The sequence below is a fragment of the Melanerpes formicivorus genome, unplaced genomic scaffold, assembly GCF_026170545.1.
Source record: "Melanerpes formicivorus ecotype bairdi unplaced genomic scaffold, bMelFor1.0.p_v2 SCAF_162, whole genome shotgun sequence".
Classification (NCBI taxonomy): Eukaryota; Metazoa; Chordata; class Aves; order Piciformes; family Picidae; genus Melanerpes; species Melanerpes formicivorus.
Genome location: NW_027142514.1, coordinates 390920 through 407553, shown reverse-complemented (window position 1 = coordinate 407553; position 16634 = coordinate 390920). Strand labels below are relative to the sequence as shown.

General features: G+C 63.1%; 2 protein-coding genes across 3 annotated transcripts in view; one reads left to right on the top strand and one right to left on the bottom strand.

The window, feature by feature from the left end:
• Nucleotides 1–5186, top strand: part of NIBAN2 (niban apoptosis regulator 2) — a 48937-nt gene extending 43751 nt beyond the window's left edge. The window contains exons 12-15 of one of the 2 annotated variants that reach the window (XM_068168977.1): nt 979–1086; nt 1175–1286; nt 1857–2483; nt 2532–5186. In XM_068168977.1, the coding sequence (XP_068025078.1) occupies nt 979–1086; nt 1175–1286; nt 1857–2483; nt 2532–3073 (1389 nt within the window). In that variant the 3' untranslated portion in view covers nt 3074–5186. Of the gene's footprint in view, nt 1–978; nt 1087–1174; nt 1287–1856 lie in introns of both variants that reach the window. The other variant, XM_068168976.1, reaches the window with a different exon arrangement.
• On the bottom strand, nt 5155–16240 carry SLC31A2 (solute carrier family 31 member 2). The gene is made up of 4 exons (XM_068168978.1): nt 16166–16240; nt 10860–10926; nt 9848–10016; nt 5155–6494 (listed from the first exon to the last, which is right to left on the bottom strand). The coding sequence occupies exons 1-4, from the start codon at nt 16169–16171 to the stop codon at nt 6326–6328; spliced, it is 411 nt and encodes a 136-aa protein (XP_068025079.1). The 5' UTR covers nt 16172–16240; the 3' UTR covers nt 5155–6325.
• Between the last annotated feature and the right edge of the window lie 394 nt (nt 16241–16634).

Here is a 16634-nt window from a genome sequence, read left to right as displayed (position 1 = left end):
TCGATGGTCTGGATGAGGGCATTGAGTCCATCATCAGTACATTTGCAGATGACATCAAGTTTGGGGCAGGAGTTGATCTGTTAGAGGGTAGGAGAGCTCTGCAGAGGGACCTTGCAAGGCTGGACAGATGGGCAGAGTCCAAGGGCAGGAGATTGAACACATCCAAGTGCCGGGTTCTGCACATTGGCCACAACAACCCCAGGCAGTGCTACAGGCTGGGGTCAGAGTGGCTGAGAGCAGCCAGGCAGAGAGGGACCTGGGGGTGCTGGTTGATGGTAGGCTCAACATGAGCCTGCAGTGTGCCCAGGCAGCCAAGAAGGCCAATGGCATCCTGGCCTGCATCAGGAACAGTGTGGCCAGCAGGAGCAGGGAAGTCCTTGTGCCCTGTGCTCAGTACTGGTTAGGTCACACCTTGAGTCCTGTGTCAAGTTCTGGGCTCCTCAGTTTAAGAAGGACATTGAGAGGCTTGAAGGTGTCCAGAGGAGGGCAATGAGGCTGGGGAGGGGTCTGGAGCACAGCCCTGTGAGGAGAGGCTGAGGGAGCTGGGATTGCTTAGCCTGGAGAAGAGGAGGCTCAGGGGAGACCTTCTTGCTGTGCATGGGAGGTGGTGGAGTCCCCATCCCTGGCGGTGTTCGAGGAGCCTGTGGCCATGGCACTTTGGGGCCTGGCTCAATAGCCATGGTGGTGTTGGGCTGCCAGTTGGACTTGGTGATCTTAGAGGCCTTTTCCAACCCAAACAGCTCTCTGATTCTATGATCACTGTAAAAGCCACCCAGGTCAAAAGCTGCTCTGCAGGCAGTGGTGGAGGAGCTGGCTCCTGCCTGGCTGGAGGGAAGAGTACAAGGGGCAGAGGGACCTGCCCACACCTGTGCAGATGGGCTGGGGGAGGAGGGGGAGGGCAAACCACAAGGGGTTGGGCAGCAGAGCTGCCACCCCACAGCCCTCATCAGCCTGGGGCTGCCCTCCCTCACCCTGCAGAAGTTCGACTACGACAGCAGCACCGTGCGGAAGAAGTTCTTCAGGGAGGCCCTGCTGCAGATCACCATCCCCTTCCTGCTCAAGAAGCTGGCACCAACCTGCAAGGGGGTAAGAGAGGAGAGTCTGGGGGTGGGGAGGACCTCCTGTCCCTCCCTCCTGGCCCAGCTGGGGCTGAGTGAGCTCTCCCCCGCGGCAGGAGCTGGCCAAGTTTCAGGAGCTGATCTTCGAGGACTTCGCCAGCTTCATCCTGGTGGAGAACACCTACGAGGAGGTCGTGCTCCAGTCAGTGATGAAAGACATCATGCAAGGTAGGCTCCTGGGGGCCAGGGGGCTTGAACCTGCTCAGCTCTGAGCCCTGGGGGGCGCCAGCACCCTGGGGTCAGTGTAAGCCATGCCTGGGCTCAGCAGCAGCTGAAGGGACAATGGTGGCTGCTGGGGACCATAACAGGAGGAAGATGTACCCGTGCAGGGCGCTGGAGGAGGAGGGGGTGACCCTGTGCAGGATACTGAGGGCTGCAGGAGGAGGGGGTGACCCCAAGAAGTATGCTGAGGGCTGTACAAGGAGACATGACCCCATGTGGGGTCCTGGGGACCATAGGAGAAGAGGGATGACCCCAAGCAGGGTGCTGGGAGCTATAGAAGGGGGAGGTGACCCCAAGCAGGGTGCTGGGGGCTGTAGAAGGGGGAGGTGACCCCAAGCAGGGTGCTGGCTGCTGCACCAGTGCTGAGTGGCAGGTGGGATGCCGAACCCTCCGCCCAGCTCCAGACACCTCCCCCTGCCCCCTCCCCCCACGGGCAGGGCTGGGAGCGGTGGCCCGAGGCGGGTGGGCATCGCCCCGTGCCCCCAGCCCATCTGAGAGCCCCGTGGGTGTCCGCAGCTGTGAAGGAGGCGGCGGTGCAGCGCAAGCACAACCTGTACCGGGACAGCATGGTGCTGCACAACAGCGATCCCAACCTCCACCTGCTGGCCGAGGGCCTCCCCATCGACTGGGCCGAGGAGTACAGCGGGCAGCAGGAGCCCGAGCCGGGCAGCGACCGGCGCCGCAGGGCCAAGCAGGTGGTGTCCGTCATCCAGACCGACGAGGGGGTCCTGCCCTACGAGGTGGGCACCCAGGAGCTGCTGCAGCCCAGCTCCCCGCGGCAGCCCGAGGCCGGGGCGCACCCCGGCTGCCCGGACGGGGTGGAGAAGATCCGGGAGGCGCTGGCGGAGGAGAGCCTCGGGGGCGCCGGCGAAGCGGAGGAGCGGCTGAGCAACGGCACCGGCGGCGTGCGGGACGGCGCCAGCACCGCCGGGGAGGTGCCGGTGGCGCCGGGGGCTGTGCCGGGCCGGCTCCCACCGCCAGGGGCCGCCGGCGAGCAGGGCGCAGCGGCGGCGCCCGCGGCTCAAGCCCCACCGGCAGCTGAGGTGCAGCGAGCATCACCCACGCCTGCAGCTGATGTCCCTGCAGGGGCCAGCGTGCAGCATGCTGCACCAGCCCCCGGGCCCACAGCTGATGTCCCTGCAGAGGGCAATGCTGCACCAGCCTCCGGGCCCAGAGCTGATGTCCCTGCAGGGGCCAGCGTGCAGCATGCTGCACCAGCCCCCGGGCCCAGAGCTGATGTCCCTGCAGAGGCCAATGCTGCACCAGCCCCCGGGCCCAGAGCTGATGTCCCTGCAGAGGCCAATGCTGCACCAGCCCCCAGGCCCAGAGCTGATGTCCCAGCAGAGGCCAATGCTGCACCAGCCCCCAGGCCCAGAGCTGATGTCCCAGCAGAGGCCAATGCTGCACCAGCCCCCAAGCCCAGAGCTGATGTCCCAGCAGAGGGCAATGCTGCACCAGCCCCCAAGCCCAGAGCTGATGTCCCTGCAGAGGCCAATGTCCAGCACACCATCCCATCACCCAGACCCAGAGCTGATGTCCCAGCAGAGCCCCAGGTGCCCCCTGCCACACCAGCATCACCCACCCCTGGAGCTGAGCCCCTGTCCCCAGCCCCTGGGCCAGCCTGCCACCAGCCCAGTGACAAGGAGACAGGGGAGGAGGTGTCCTGCCCCAGCAGCCCTGTGCAGCCCAAGGGCACGACAGAGAGCGGTGAGGGGGTGCAGACTGAGTTCTAGCCCCTGGCAGCCCCTGCTGTGGACTGGTCCCGGTGACACCGGGGGCTGGGGTGAGGGCAACAGGACCTGCTGGGGCTGGAGAGTGGCCTGTGGGGAGAGGGAGGGGATGGGAAACACCAAGACCTTATTGCCTGCTCTGGGGGGGGGCTGCTGCTGCCCGAGGCTGCCCACAGCCAAGTGGTCCTGCTGGGTTGGACTGGGGGAGGCCCCCGGCCCGGCACGGGGCACCCCCTGCACTCTGCTCTGTCCTTCTGCCTTATTTTCTTCTTTCCTCCTGAGGAGCTGCTTTATCTGTCCCCCCTCACCCCCAACACTCGTGCTGGGGGCTGCTGGGGGGGCTGGCACTGCCCCCAGTGTGAATGAGTGTGTGGGGTACTGCCAGAGGATCACACTCCCCCCGCCCCAACCCTATCCAGGGGCTTCCTGGGAGCCTGCCCATCATCAACCCACCCAGATGGCCCCAGGAGTGCCAGTGGATGGAAGAGGTGATGGTGGCCAGGGGCATGGCAGGGAGACAGCAATGCTGGGGGCCCTGAGCTGCTGCTGGCGGGGAGGGAGCTGGGGCAGGTGTGGGCTGGTGGCACCCAACATGGGCTCACGGCACCCAAAGTGAGCTTACTGCACCCAGGCTGGACTCATGGCACCAGGCTGGGCTCCAGCACCCACACTGGGCTCATGGCACACAAACTGGGCTACAGCACCCAGACTGGGCTCATGGCACACAAACTGGGCTCCCTGCACTGGACTGGGCTCCCAGCACCCACACTGGGCTCCCAGCACTGGATTGGGCTCGCAGCAGCTAAACTGGGCTCAGGACACCCATACTGGGCTCAGGACACCCATACTGGGCTCAGGACACCCATACTGGGCTCAGCCACCCTGCCCTGGGGTTCTCCTGGAAGCCTCTGAAGTTCAGACTGAGCACATGGAGAGGAAGGTGGCACTGCAGTGCCTCCAGCCTTGCCTGGCAGGACTGGGCTGCCCCTGGGCTCGGGCTGGCCCTGCAGTGGAGGGTCCCCAGCTCCTGCCCCCAGGCCCCCTCCAGCACCACGCAGGGATGGCTCCCTGGCTCCTGGGCTTTGCAGCTTGTGGTCCCTGTGGTGATGGTGGAGCCAGGAGCTGCTGCCCTTGCAGAGGGCTGCTGGTGCCCTTGCAGAGGGCTGCTGCTGCCCTTGCAGAGGGCTGCTGCTGCCCTTGCAGAGGACTGCTGCTGCCCTTGCAGAGGCCTACTGCTGCCCTTGCAGAGGACTGCTGCTGCCCTTGCAGAGGACTGCTGCTGCCCTTGCAGAGGTCTGCTGGTGCCCTTGCAGAGGTCTGCTGGTGCCCTTGCAGAGGTCTGCTGCTGCCCTTGCAGAGGTCTGCTGCTGCCCTTGCAGAGGTCTGCTGGTGCCCTTGCAGAGGTCTGCTGCTGCCCTTGCAGAGGACTGCTGCTGCCCTTGCAGAGGCCTGCTGGTGCCCTTGCAGAGGTCTGCTGCTGCTGCCCTTGCAGAGGACTGCTGCTGCCCTTGCAGAGGACTGCTGGTGCCCTTGCAGAGGTCTGCTGCTGCTGCCCTTGCAGAGGACTGCTGCTGCCCTTGCAGAGGCCTGCTGGTGTCCTTGCAGAGGGCTGCTGCTGCCCTTGCAGAGGGCTGCTGCTGCTGCCCTTGCAGAGGACTGCTGCTGCCCTTGCAGAGGTCTGCTGCTGCCCTTGCAGAGGTCTGCTGGTGCCCTTGCAGAGGGCTGCTGCTGCCCTTGCAGAGGTCTGCTGGTGCCCTTGCAGAGGCCTGCTGCTGCCCTTGCAGAGGTCTGCTGGCAGCCCCAGCAGCTCTGCCTGCCCCGGGGAGGGGGGCCCTGGGCCAGCACCGGTGCAGCGCCCCTCCCCCCCCACGGGCGGGATGCTGGGGGTGGGGGAGGGGCTGGTAGGACCCCTGAGCACCCCAACACTTGCCTGTGCTTTAGGTGCCTCTGTTTCTGCCTCTGAAGTGTGTGTGGGGGGGTGCCCAGCCTACCCCCCCAGAGTGCCTTGCTTTGGGAACTGAAGCCCTTGGCTCTCCCAGGATATTTTATTAAGAAAGTTATACAAATGGTTAAAAGACTTCTAATGATTCATAAAGAGGAAAAGACTTTATTTAAAGCCTGAGGAGTGTTGTCCTTATTCCCTCACCCACCCACCCTGGGGCTGTGCTGGAGAGAGGAGGGCTGGGGGGGGGGGGGGGGCAGTGACAGGAGGGGGGTGTCACATCCCCAGGCCCCCCAGCAGTGACAGGAGGCAGGAGCTGAAGGACTGAGATGATTTGATTACAAGGGGTGGCCCAAGGAGGCAGCAAGGGGGCACCCACAGCAGCAGCTTCCCCTGGGCATGGCCACCCCAAAACCCCATCCCTGAAGCAACTGTGTGGGGAGAGAGGTGTGGGGGTCAGCAGGACCCCTCCCCCGATCCCCAGAAGGCACTGTGTGAAGAGGGGCTGGGTGCAGAGGAGCTCAGAGAAGTGCCTGTCCCCAGGGTCTCCCCCTCCCCAGCACATCACTGGACCTGCCCTGGTCCAGCCAGGAGGAAGCTCCTCCAAAAGGCAGGGGGAGAGGAAATGCTCAGCACCCCCCCACACCATCACCACCCCCCCAGAGCTTCCTGAGAGCTGGGGGACAGCCCCCAGCTGAGGGCAGTGGTGATGGCAGCAAGCTGCTGGCCATGGGCTCCCCTGTCCCATCACCCCCCCACACCATCACCACCCCCCAGAGCTTCCTGAGAGCTGGGGGACAGCCCCCAGCTGAGGACAGTGGTGATGGCAGCAAGCTGCTGGCCATGGGCTCCCCTGTCCCATCACCCCCCCACACCATCACCACCCCCCAGAGCTTCCTGAGAGCTGGGGGACAGCCCCCAGCTGAGGGCAGTGGTGGTGGCAGCAAGCTGCTGGCCATGGGCTCCCCTCTCCCAGCACCCCCCAACCATTACCACCCCCCCAGAGCTGAGGACAGTGGTGGTGGCAGCAAGCTGCTGGCCATGGGCTCCCCTCTTCCAGCACCTCCACACCATCGCCCCCCCCCCCCCCCCCCAAAAGCTTCCTGAGAGCTGGGGGACAGCCCCCAGCTGAGGGCAGTGGTGGTGGCAGCAAGCTGCTGGCCATGGGTTCCCCTGCCCCAGCACCCCCCCAGCTGAGGAGGGGGCCAGAGCTGAGGGTGCCCACAGCAAGTCCCTGGGACAGCCCCAGCAGGAGTGAGAGCTGCTCCAGAGCGCGGAGCAGGCGGCGCGGGGGGCGCTGCCCGGGGGGGCAGCTAGCCCCGACCCAGCAGGGGGTACACCAGGAAATAGCCCAGAGCAGAGCCCAGGATGGCCCCCAGGAAGATCCAGGCGTTGTAGGACATGACAGCCAGCATCAGCAGGTAGCCCAGCACCACCTGCACCACGTGGAACAGCGTCTGCCCAGCGTGGTACCCAAACCACCTGCGGGACGAGAGGGGAAACCCCAGCGGTGAGGCCTGGCTGCCCCCCAGGCCAGCAGCCCACAGCAGCCCCAGAGGGGGCTGGGCAGCAGGGGGAGAGGGCTGGGGGCTGCAAAGAGGGACAGGAAACTCTGGAGGTGTTGAAGGGCCAGGTTGGATGTGGTGTCATAGTATAGAATCAGTCAGGGTTGGAAGGGACCACAAGGATCAGCCAGTTCCAACCCCCCTGCCATGGGCAGGGACACCCCACACTAGATCAGGCTGGCCACAGCCTCATCCAGCCTGGCCTTAAACACCTCCAGGGACAGGGCCCCAACCACCTCCCTGCACAACCCATTCCAGGGCTTCACCACTCTCATGGGGAAGAACTTCCTCCTCCCCTCCAGCCTCAATCTCCCCACCTCCAGCTTCATTCCATTCCCCCTAGTCCTATCACTGCCTGAGATCCTGAGCAGTCCCTCCCCAGCCTTCCTGTAGCCCCCTTCAGATCCTGGAAGGCCACAATGAGGTCTCCTTGGAGCCTTCTCTTCTGCAGACTGAACAGCCCCAACTCCTTCAGTCTGTCCTCACAGCAGAGCAGCTCCAGCCCTCTGCTCATCCTCGTGGCCCTTCTCTGGACACCTTCCAGCACCTCCAGATCCCTCTTGCCATAGGGGCTCCAGAACTGGAGGCAGTACTCCAGGTGGGGTCTCCCCAGAGCTGAGCAGAGGGGGAGAATCACCTCCCTTGCCCTGCTGGCCACACTTCTCCTGCTGCAGCCCAGGCTCTGGTTGGCTTTCTGGGCTGCAAGTGCACACTGAGAGCTCCTGGTGAGCTTCTCCTCCCCCAGCACCCCCAAGGCTCTCTCCTCAGGGCTGCTTTCCAGCCAGTCCCTGCCCAGCCTGGATTTGTGCCTGGGATTGCCTCGACCCAGCTGCAGGACCCTGCCCTTGGTCTTGTTGAACCTCCTGAGGTTGGCTTGTGCCCACCTCTCCAGCCTGTCCAGGTCCCTCTGGATGGATCCCTTCCCTCCAGCTGTCTGCTGCACCACACAGCTTGGTGTCAGCAGCAAACCTGCTGAGGGTGCACTCAGTGCCACTGTCCATGGCACCCACAAAGATGTTGAACAAGCCTGGTCCCAGGACTGATCCCTGAGGGACTCTGCTTGTCCCTGGCCTCCACTGGGCCCTGGAGCCATTGACAGCCACTCTTTGGGTGCAGCCATCAAGCCAGTTCCTTATCCATCTAGTGGTCACCCCTCACACCCATGTGTCACCAGCCTGGAGACCAGGATGTGGTGTGGGAGAGTGTGGAAGGCTTTGCTCAGCTCCAGGTAGACAACATCAATTGCTTGCCCCTCAGCTATCAATGTTGTCACCTGATCAGAGGAGGCCACCAGGCTTGTCAGGCAGGATTTGCCCTTGGGGAAGCCAAGGCTCTGAGCAACCTGCTCTAGTGGGAGGTGTCCCTGCCCTGGTGAGGCTGCATCTGGAATCCTGTGTCCAGTTCTGGGCCCCTCAGTACAAGGAGGACCTCACAGAACTGCTTGAAAGAGTCCAGCACAGAGCCCCAGAGCTGCTGCAGGCAGTGCAACAGCTCCCTGTGAGGCCAGGCTGAGGGAGCTGGGAGCAGGGGAGGCTGAGGGCTGCCCTCATGGCTGGGGATCAAGATGTGCAGGGCAGTGTGGGGGGCACAGAGCCAGGCTCTGCTCAGGGATGGCCAAGGACAGCACAAGGGGCACTGGGGGCAAGCTGGAGCAGAGGAGATGCCATGGGAACAGAAGGGAAATTCCCTGTGAGGCTGCTGGAGGCCTGGAGCAGGCTGCCCAGAGAGGTTGTGGAGCCTCCTCCTGTGGGGAGATTCCAAACCCAGCTGGATGTGTTCCTGTGTGGCCTGCCCTGGGTGTTCCTGCTCTGGCTGGGGGGTTGGAACTGGATGAGCTTGAAGGTCCCTTCCAACCCAACCCATTCTGTGAGGCTCTGACCCTGGGACCTGCCTCAGGCTGTGCCAGGGTGGGTTTAGACTGGGTATGAGGAAGAAATTCTTTCCTGAAGGAGTGGCCAGGGACTGGCACAGGCTGCCCAGGGAGGTGGTGGAGTCCCCAGCCCTGGAGGTGCTCAAAAGCATGTAGCCATGGCACCTTGGGCCATGGTTTGGTGGCCATGGGGATGTCAGGTTGGACTCAAGGACCTCTGAGGGCTTTTCCAACCTCAATGCTTCCAACCCAAACCACTATGGGATCCCAAATGCCACTCCAAGGGAACAGGGAGATGGTTCTGAGGAGGCTGGCAGGGAGAGCAGCCTCAGGCATGGTCTGGCCTTAAATGCAGGAGGAAAAGCCCAAGCTTGGCTCAAGAGGCTTGTGCTGGGAAGGAAATCCCTAGGCCACCCTTGCAGGTGTGCTGAGCCACTCCTTGTGCCCAGCCCTGCCCCAGAAAGACCCTCCTGCACCCATGCTGGCTCCTGGGGGATCATGAGCATCTACAAACACCCTGGGCATCTCCCAGAGGAGCTGGAGGGCAGGGAGCTGGGTGTTGGATAGTGAGGGATATTGGGTAAGGATATTGAGGAGCTGGAGCTGGTCCAGAGGAGGGCAACCAAGCTGGGGAAGGGTCTGGAGAAGAGGGCTGGGGAGGAGCAGCTGAGGGAGCTGGGGGTGGGGTTGAGTGTGGAGAAGAGGAGGCTGAAGGGAGACCTCATTGCTCTCTGCAGCTCCCTGCAAGCAGATTGCAGTGAGGTGGGGGTTGGACAAAGGACTTGGGCTGAAGTTGCACCAGGGGGGGTTAGGTTGGGAGATGAGGCATGATTTGTTTGCCCAAAGAAGCCCTGGAGGGGCTGTGGTGCTGAGGGACAGGGGGAGCTGGCAGGGCTGGCTGGGGAGCAAGGGGGTCCTGTCACTGCCTACAGCATGGGCAGGGGGTCAGGCACCACCCAGGGTCCAGCACAGCCTATAGGCAGGGGCTCTGGAGATCAGGGGCACCCCCAGCAGCTTGCCCAGGAGCACAGTGTCAGCTGGGTCTGGAAGCTCTCCAGACAAGGAGACTCCACAACCTCCCTGGGCAGCCCACAGCAGCCCCAGAGGGGGCTGGGCAGCAGGGGGAGAGGGCTGGGGGCTGCAAAGAGGGAAAGGAAACTCTGGAGGTGTTGAAGGGCCAGGTTGGATGTGGTATCACAGTACAGAATCAGTCCCATCCCTGCAGCCACCACCCAAAGCTGCCCACAGACCTCTGTCCTGGGAGCCTGTTACTCCACGGCCACCTCTTGACAACCTTTCTCCCTCCTGTGCTGGCCCAGGGGCCACACATCCATCTCTGAGCTCCTCAAAAGACCCCAAAGATGCCAAGGGCTGTGTGTGTGTGTGTCTCCCTGCAGTACCTGCCCTGTGCAGAGCCAGGGTCCCCCTCCTCCGGCTCCAGCAGCGACTCCTGGCTGAGGCTGTGGGGCAGGGCCAGCAGCGCCCGGCGCAGCAGCAGGGCCTTGCCCATCTTGATGGCTTCATACAGCATGGACAGCAGCAGGATCACCAGCACTGAGAGCACCATCCCTGCAGGAGAAACACCCTGTCACTGCCAGGGGGTGGGGGGCAGTGGGCCCTGCCATCTGCCCCCATGCAGTAAGGTGAAATGCAGCTGGGATGTGGCTGAGCTGCAGCCAGGGCAGGGAGAGCAGCAGCACAGGGAGGGGATTCTGCCCCTCTGCTCTGCTCTGCTCTGACCCCACCTGCAGCACTGCCTCCAGCTCTGGGGCCCCCAGCACAAGAAGGACCTGGAGCTGCTGGAGAGGCTCCAGAGGAGGCCACAAAGATCAGAGGGCTGGAGAGCCTCCCCTGTGGGGCCAGGCTGGGAGAGCTGGGGCTGTTCAGCCTGGAGAAGGCTCCAGGGAGACCTCAGAGCAGCCTCCCAGTACCTGAAGGGAGCTCCAGGAGAGCTGGGGAGGGACTCTGGACAAGGGCTTGTGGTGACAGGATGAGGAACAATGGCTTTGAGCTGGGAGAGGGGAGACTGAGACTGGAGGAAGAAATTGCTTAGAGTGAGGGTGGGGAGACACTGGCACAGGTTGCCCAGGGAGGTCATGGATGCCCCTCCCTGGAGGTGTCCAAGGCCTCAGCCTGGGAGGATTGGCCCTGGCTGGGGCATCATTAGAGCCAGGGTCAAGCAAAACCAGGCAGTGTTGTCCAAGCTCTGGGATGAGAGGGGTGTGGAGCCCATCAGAGCTCTGCCCTGTCCCCCCCCATGCCCTGCTGGCCTCTCTCCCAGCCCATCACCAACAGCTCCTGCCAGAAGTGCCAGGCCACATCCTTGTCCTCAGGTGGGGATGCCAGCTGGTGGTGGCTGGGCAGATGGACAGCTGGACAGCTGGGGGGTCTCAGGGTGGGGCTGGGGCCTACCTGTGGGGCTGTGGACACTCCAGAAGTCAAAGAGCAGCACTGCTGTGTCCGAGAAGTAGAAGGACATCTGGAAGAGGAGCCCAGGGAAGGTCAGCACCAGGAGCCAGCTCGGGGAGAGGGGGCAGAGAGGGGCTGGGGCACCCCCATCTCCAGCAGGCCTCTGCACCCTCTGCACCCACCACCCTGAAGGGCTGAGCCCTGCTGCCAGCACTGCCCTGCTGCCAGCTGGGGTTGTACCAAGAGATGCAGTTGGCCTGCCCTGAGCCCTGAAACGGGAAGAGGAACCTGCACTAGAGTCAGAGTCATGCTGCCCAGACCCAGCTCCTCCCCTGGCTTCCAGCAGGACTCTGGCAGCAGCTGCTGAGTGTCTCTGAGCTGCTGAGAAAATCCCAGATTACCACAAAGAGAAGTGAGCCCAGGACTGCAATAGCCTGAAGGGGAGAAGGGAAGGGCCAGAGCAGACAGATGGAGGCTGGTGGCCACCATCTGCAGCTTGAGGCAAAGCCACCTGGAGCTCAGAGGCCAGAGTCCAGCCACCTTCCACCTTCCTCTGCTCCTGGGGGTCCCTTCAGTCTCACCAGGACAGGCCAAAGCACCCAGAGCCACAATGGGTGCCACGGCAACTGGTCCAGGGATGCCTCCCTGGCTGAGAGTCCAGGCACTCACTGTCCACCTCTCTGACCTGGGGCTGCTGGGACCTACAAAGGCATCAAATCCCCTCTGGAGTCCTGCACCTGGAGAGGAATAACCTCTTACACCAGCACTGCCCTGTGCTCAGCACTGCTTAGGCCACACCTGGAGTCCTGTGTCCAGTTCTGGGCTCCTCAGGTCAGGAAAGAGGTTGAGATGCTGGAAGGTGTCCAGAGAAGGGCAAGAAAGCTGGAGAGGGGTCTGGAGCACAGCCCTGGGAGGAGAGGCTGAGGGAGCTGGGGTTGCTTAGCCTGGAGAAGAGGAGGCTCAGGGGAGACCTTCTTGCTCTCTCCAACTCCCTGCAGGGAGGTTGTAGCCAGGTGGGGGTTGGTCTCTTCTCCCAGGCACCCAACACCAGAACAAGAGGACACAATCTGAAGCTGTGCCTGGGGAGGTTTAGGCTGGAGGTGAGGAGAAAGTTCTTCCCAGAGAGAGTTGTTAGCCATGGGAATGTGCTGCCCAGGGAGGTGGTGGAGTCCCCATCCCTGGAGGTGTTTAGGAAGAGCCTGGCTGAGGCACTTGGTGCCATGGTTTAGTTGATCAGATGGTGCTGGGTGAGAGGTTGGACTTGATGATCTCTGAGGTCTTTTCCAACCTGGTTAATTCTATTCTATTCTGTTCTACAGGTGAGGGCTGACCTGCTGGGAAGCAGCTCTGTGGAGAAGGACCTGGCAGTGCTGGTGGACATTAAGTTCCCCATGGGCCAGCAAAGGCCTCCTGGGGTGCAGCAAGAAGAGTGTGGCCAGCAGGGCAAGGGAGGTGCTCCTCCCCAGCTCTGCTCTGCCCTAGCTGAGGTTCCACTTAGGAGTGCTGGGTCCAGGTCTGGGCTCCCCAGTTCAAGAGAGACAGGGAACTGCTGGAGAGAGCCCAGGGGAGGCTACAGAGCTGCTGAGGGCCCTGGAGCAGCAATGTGAGGAGCAAAGGCTGAGAGCCCTGGGGCTGAGAACCTGGAGAGGAGCAGCCCCAGAGGGGAGCTGAGCAATGCTCAGCAAGAGCTAAAGGGTAGGGGGGCAAGAGGCTGGGGCCAGGCTCTGCTCAGTGGTGCCCAGGGCCAGGCCAAGGGGCAAGGGGCACAAAGTGGAACTCAGCAGGCTCTATCTGAGCAGGAGGAGAAACTTTGGTGTGAGGCTGCTGGAGCTTGGAGCAGGCTGCCCAGGGAGGTTGTGAAGTCTCCTGGTGTGGAGAGCTTCCAGACCCAGCTGGACACTGTGCTCCTGGGCAAGCTGCTGGGGGTGCCCCTGATCTCCAGAGCTCCTGCCAACCCCCCCAAGTCTGTGACTCTGTGATTCCTCCCCAGGCTGCACTAGGAGGAGCAGGTATTGTGTAACACCCCCTGCCCAGAGCTATCCCCCCACAACCCTGCCAGCTCTGCCTCATCCCACCTTACAACCCACAATGTTGGGGTGGGTTTTGGGGGTCTTTTTTCTCCACTCTAGGTGCTCCCAGGGCTCTTGCCCTCTCCTCTCTGCCACACTGCCCTGGCTCTGGCCACACATTCCCCATGCTGTTACTGACACCAGCAGATGCAGCCTGAGCCAGAAATGCCATCCCAGGGCTGGGTGTCCACCCGCAGATGGGCTCCAGTTACAGCCCCGGGCTGCTCCTCACCCACAGCACATTAGCATGTCTAATTAGCTCACCCTTTCAAGCTTTCCTTTGGCCACAAGTGAACGATGATGAGCCCTGTAATGAAGTTATTCCTCCTCTGCAGTGAGCCTGCTTGCACCTCGTGAGCAGGGAGGCTGTCTGAGGGACAGTGAGCGGTGGAAGATCTCCCTCCTGCAAACAGGTCTCTCAGGTTGGGGTGAAACTGCCTGCTTTGGGGTACCCAGCATGGCTTGGAGGCCAAACCAATGCTCCTTGGGCCAACAGCTCCTCTCCTGCAGCAGTGCTACGGAGTGTTCTCCAGAGAGAGAGAGCTGTGGTGGGTGAAGGTCAGGAGGGCAAGTCCTGGAAGTATCACAGCCAGGGTTGGAAGGGACCACAAGGATCAGCCAGCTCCAACCCCCTGCCATGGGCAGGGACACCCCACACTAGATCTGTGCAAGAGGGGAATTCAGATTCATGGGATGGTTTTGAGTTGGAAGGGACCACAAGGATCAGCCAGCTCCAACCCCCTGCCATGGGCAGGGACACCTCACACTAGATCTGTGCAAGAGGGGAATTCAGAGTCCTGGCATGGTTTTGAGTTGGAAGGGACCTTGATGATCATCCAGTTCCAACCCCCTGCCATGGGTAGGGACACCTCCCCCCAGCCCAGCTTGCTCAAGGCCTCACCCAACCTGGCAGCTACAGCCTCCCTGGGCAACCTGTGCCAGTGCCTCCCCCCCCCAGCGCAGAGAGTGAGGCTGGTGGGACGAAGTGTCAGCCCCAGGAAGGTTGGTCCTGTCCTCACCCCCCTGCCCACACAGCAGTGATTCAGCAGGTGCCTGGGAAAGGGCTGTGCCCAGCTCCTCCTCTGCACCCTGCAGGTGTTCACAGGGCCAGATGGAGCTGCTGGCAAATGCCCTCTGCTGCCCCTGCTCAGCTGCACCGGGGGGTAGGGGGTTCAGTGCCTTCACCTGCTGCAGTCTGGGGGCTGCTCTTTGTCTTTAAGTGAAAACCCAGCATCCCAACCTGCTGCTCCAGTCTGACTGGGACACCCAGCCTGGCACCAGGCTGGCAGGTGGGAACCTGCCTTCCCACAGCACACAGCCCCTGCCTTGGCAGTTCGCTTGGCAAGCAGGACAGGAGCCCAGGCAGCCCAAGCTGCAGTCCCACGCCGGGCACACAGCGTCCCTGGCAGGTGTCCCCCCACGAGGTGCTCCCCAGAGGCTGGGGTCAACCTGGGACCTCCACAGGGAGAGAATGATAGAATCAACAAGGTTGGAAGAGACCTGAGAGATCATCCAGTCCAACCTGTCACCCAGCACCTCCTGAAGGCTAAACCATGGCACCAAGTGCCACATCCAATCCCCTCTTGAACACCTCCAGGGATGGGGACTCCACCACCTCCCTGGGCAGCACATTCCAATGGCTAACAACTCTCTCTGGGAAGAATTTCTTCCTAACATCCAACCTAAACCTCCCCTGGCACAGCTTGAGACTGTGTCCTCTTGTTCTGGTGCTGCTTGCCTGGGAGATGAGCCCAACCCCCACCTGGCTACAACCTCCCTTCAGGGAGCTGGAGAGAGCAAGAAGGTCTCCCCTGAGCCTCCTCTTCTCCAGGCTAAGCAACCCCAGCTCCCTCAGCCTCTCCTCACAGGGCTGTGCTCCAGACCCCTCCCCAGCTTTCTTGCCCTTCTCTGGACACCTTCCAGCATCTCAACATCTTTCCTAACCTGAGGAGCCCAGAACTGGAGACAGGACTCAAGGTGTGGGCTGAGCAGTGCTGAGCACAGGGCAGGATGAGCTCCCTGCTCCTGCTGGCCACACTGTTCCTGCTGCAGGATCCTCCTGGGGAGGGCTGGTGCCAGCGAGTTGAGGGGACCTGGCAGCTTTGAACACAACATCTGAGCTCAGAGCATGGAACAAACCTGCAGGGGTGAGGGCTGAAGGCCTGTGGCTGACTTCAGCTCCTGCTGTGAGTGCCTGGTGCAAGCCAGCACCCACCACAGCCCCTCGGTGGGTGATGGGGAGCATTTGGGGTGGGGTGTGGTGGGACAGGGGGGCAGGGATGGACGGACAGACAGCCAGACAGCCCAGTCTGTGCACAGCTCTTCAGTGCCATAGCCCTGGCTGAGGCATGGGGGCAAGCATGGGGGGTGGGAAGCATGGAGTGGAGGGTGACCAGGGCAAAAGGAGAAGTGAAATGGGGGAACTGGGGTGAAATATGAGGAGCAGGGTGGAAGGGGAGACCAGAATGAACAGGGAACCAGGAGGAAATGGGGGGAGTGGGGAAAAGGAGAACTGGGGCAAAAGGGGGGGATGGAAGGGGGATCTGAGTGGCAGGGGGAGCCTGAGGAAAGAGGGCACTGGGGTGAAATGGGGGGAGCAGGGTGAAATGAGGGGAGCAGGGTGAAAGGTGGGGAATGGGGAACAAGGATGAAAAAGGGGGGACCTGGGCAAAATGGTAGGACTAGGGAAAAGGGGAACTAGGGTGAAATGGGGGGAGAGGGGTGGAAGGAGGCACGGGGGAGAAAGGGGGCACGGGGGGGAAAGGGGGAACCGGGGGGGAAAGGGGGAACCGGGGGAAAGGGGGCACCGGGACGAAGAGGGAACCATCACCAAAAGAGGGCACCTGGGCAAGAGGGCAGCTGGGGCAAAAGGGGGACCTTGGCCCCGATGGGGGCACTGGGGCAAGGGGGGCACTGGGGCAAAAGGGGGGACTGGAGCGAAAAGGGGGATCGGGAGCAAGCTGAGGCAGCGGGGAGGTGCCGGGGGGTGGCTCGGCGGTCCCGAGCCTGCCGACCCCCCTGCCGGGGCGACGCGCGGGCTGTCACGGGTGGGTCACGGCCACAGCTGCGCTGCCCCAGCCCCACGGCACAGCGCCTGCGGGGCTCTGCCCGGGACGGGAGTACCCCCCCAACCCCCCAACCCGGGACTTCCCCGGCTCGGCTCGGCTGGGTTCGGCTGGGTTCGGCTGGGTTCGGCTGGGCTCGGCTGGGTTCGGCTGGGCTGGGCTGGGCTGGGCTCACCTGCATGGTGGCGGCGCGGACCCCAGCCCGGGGCAGCTCGGCTCCGCTCGGGGCCGCTCGGCTCCGCTCGGCTCCTCCCGTCGCGGGCGGTGACGCGCGCCGCGGGGCATGCCGGGAGCTGTAGTGCGGCCGCGCCGGGCCGCGGGGCGGGGCTGCGGGGGTGTGGGACTGGGAGGGTGTGCGGGAGGCTGGGGCTATGGGGGGCTGGGGGTGTGTGTGGGGTTGGGGCTATGGGGACTGGGGGTGCATGTGTGGGGCTGGGTGTGTGTGGGGCTGGAGCTGTGTGTGGGGTTGGGGCTATGGGGGGCTGGGGGTGCATGTGTGGGGCTGGGTGTGTGGGAGAGGCTGGGGCTCTGTGGGGTTGGGCGTGTGTGGGGCCGGAGCTGTGTATGGGGCTGGGCATGCATGTGGGAGGCTGGGTGTGTGTGGGACTGGGGGTGCATGTGGGGGGCTGGGGGTGTGTGGGGCT

Excerpts from the sequence above, each read along its gene's own strand:
- SLC31A2 (XM_068168978.1), bottom strand. Across the intron at positions 10,017-10,859 it reads GAGTGTCCACAGCCCCACAG|GGATGGTGCTCTCAGTGCTG; the intron begins GTAGGCCCCAGC and ends TTTCTCCTGCAG. Across the intron at positions 6,495-9,847 it reads CCTGGCTCTGCACAGGGCAG|GTGGTTTGGGTACCACGCTG; the intron begins GTACTGCAGGGA and ends CTCGTCCCGCAG.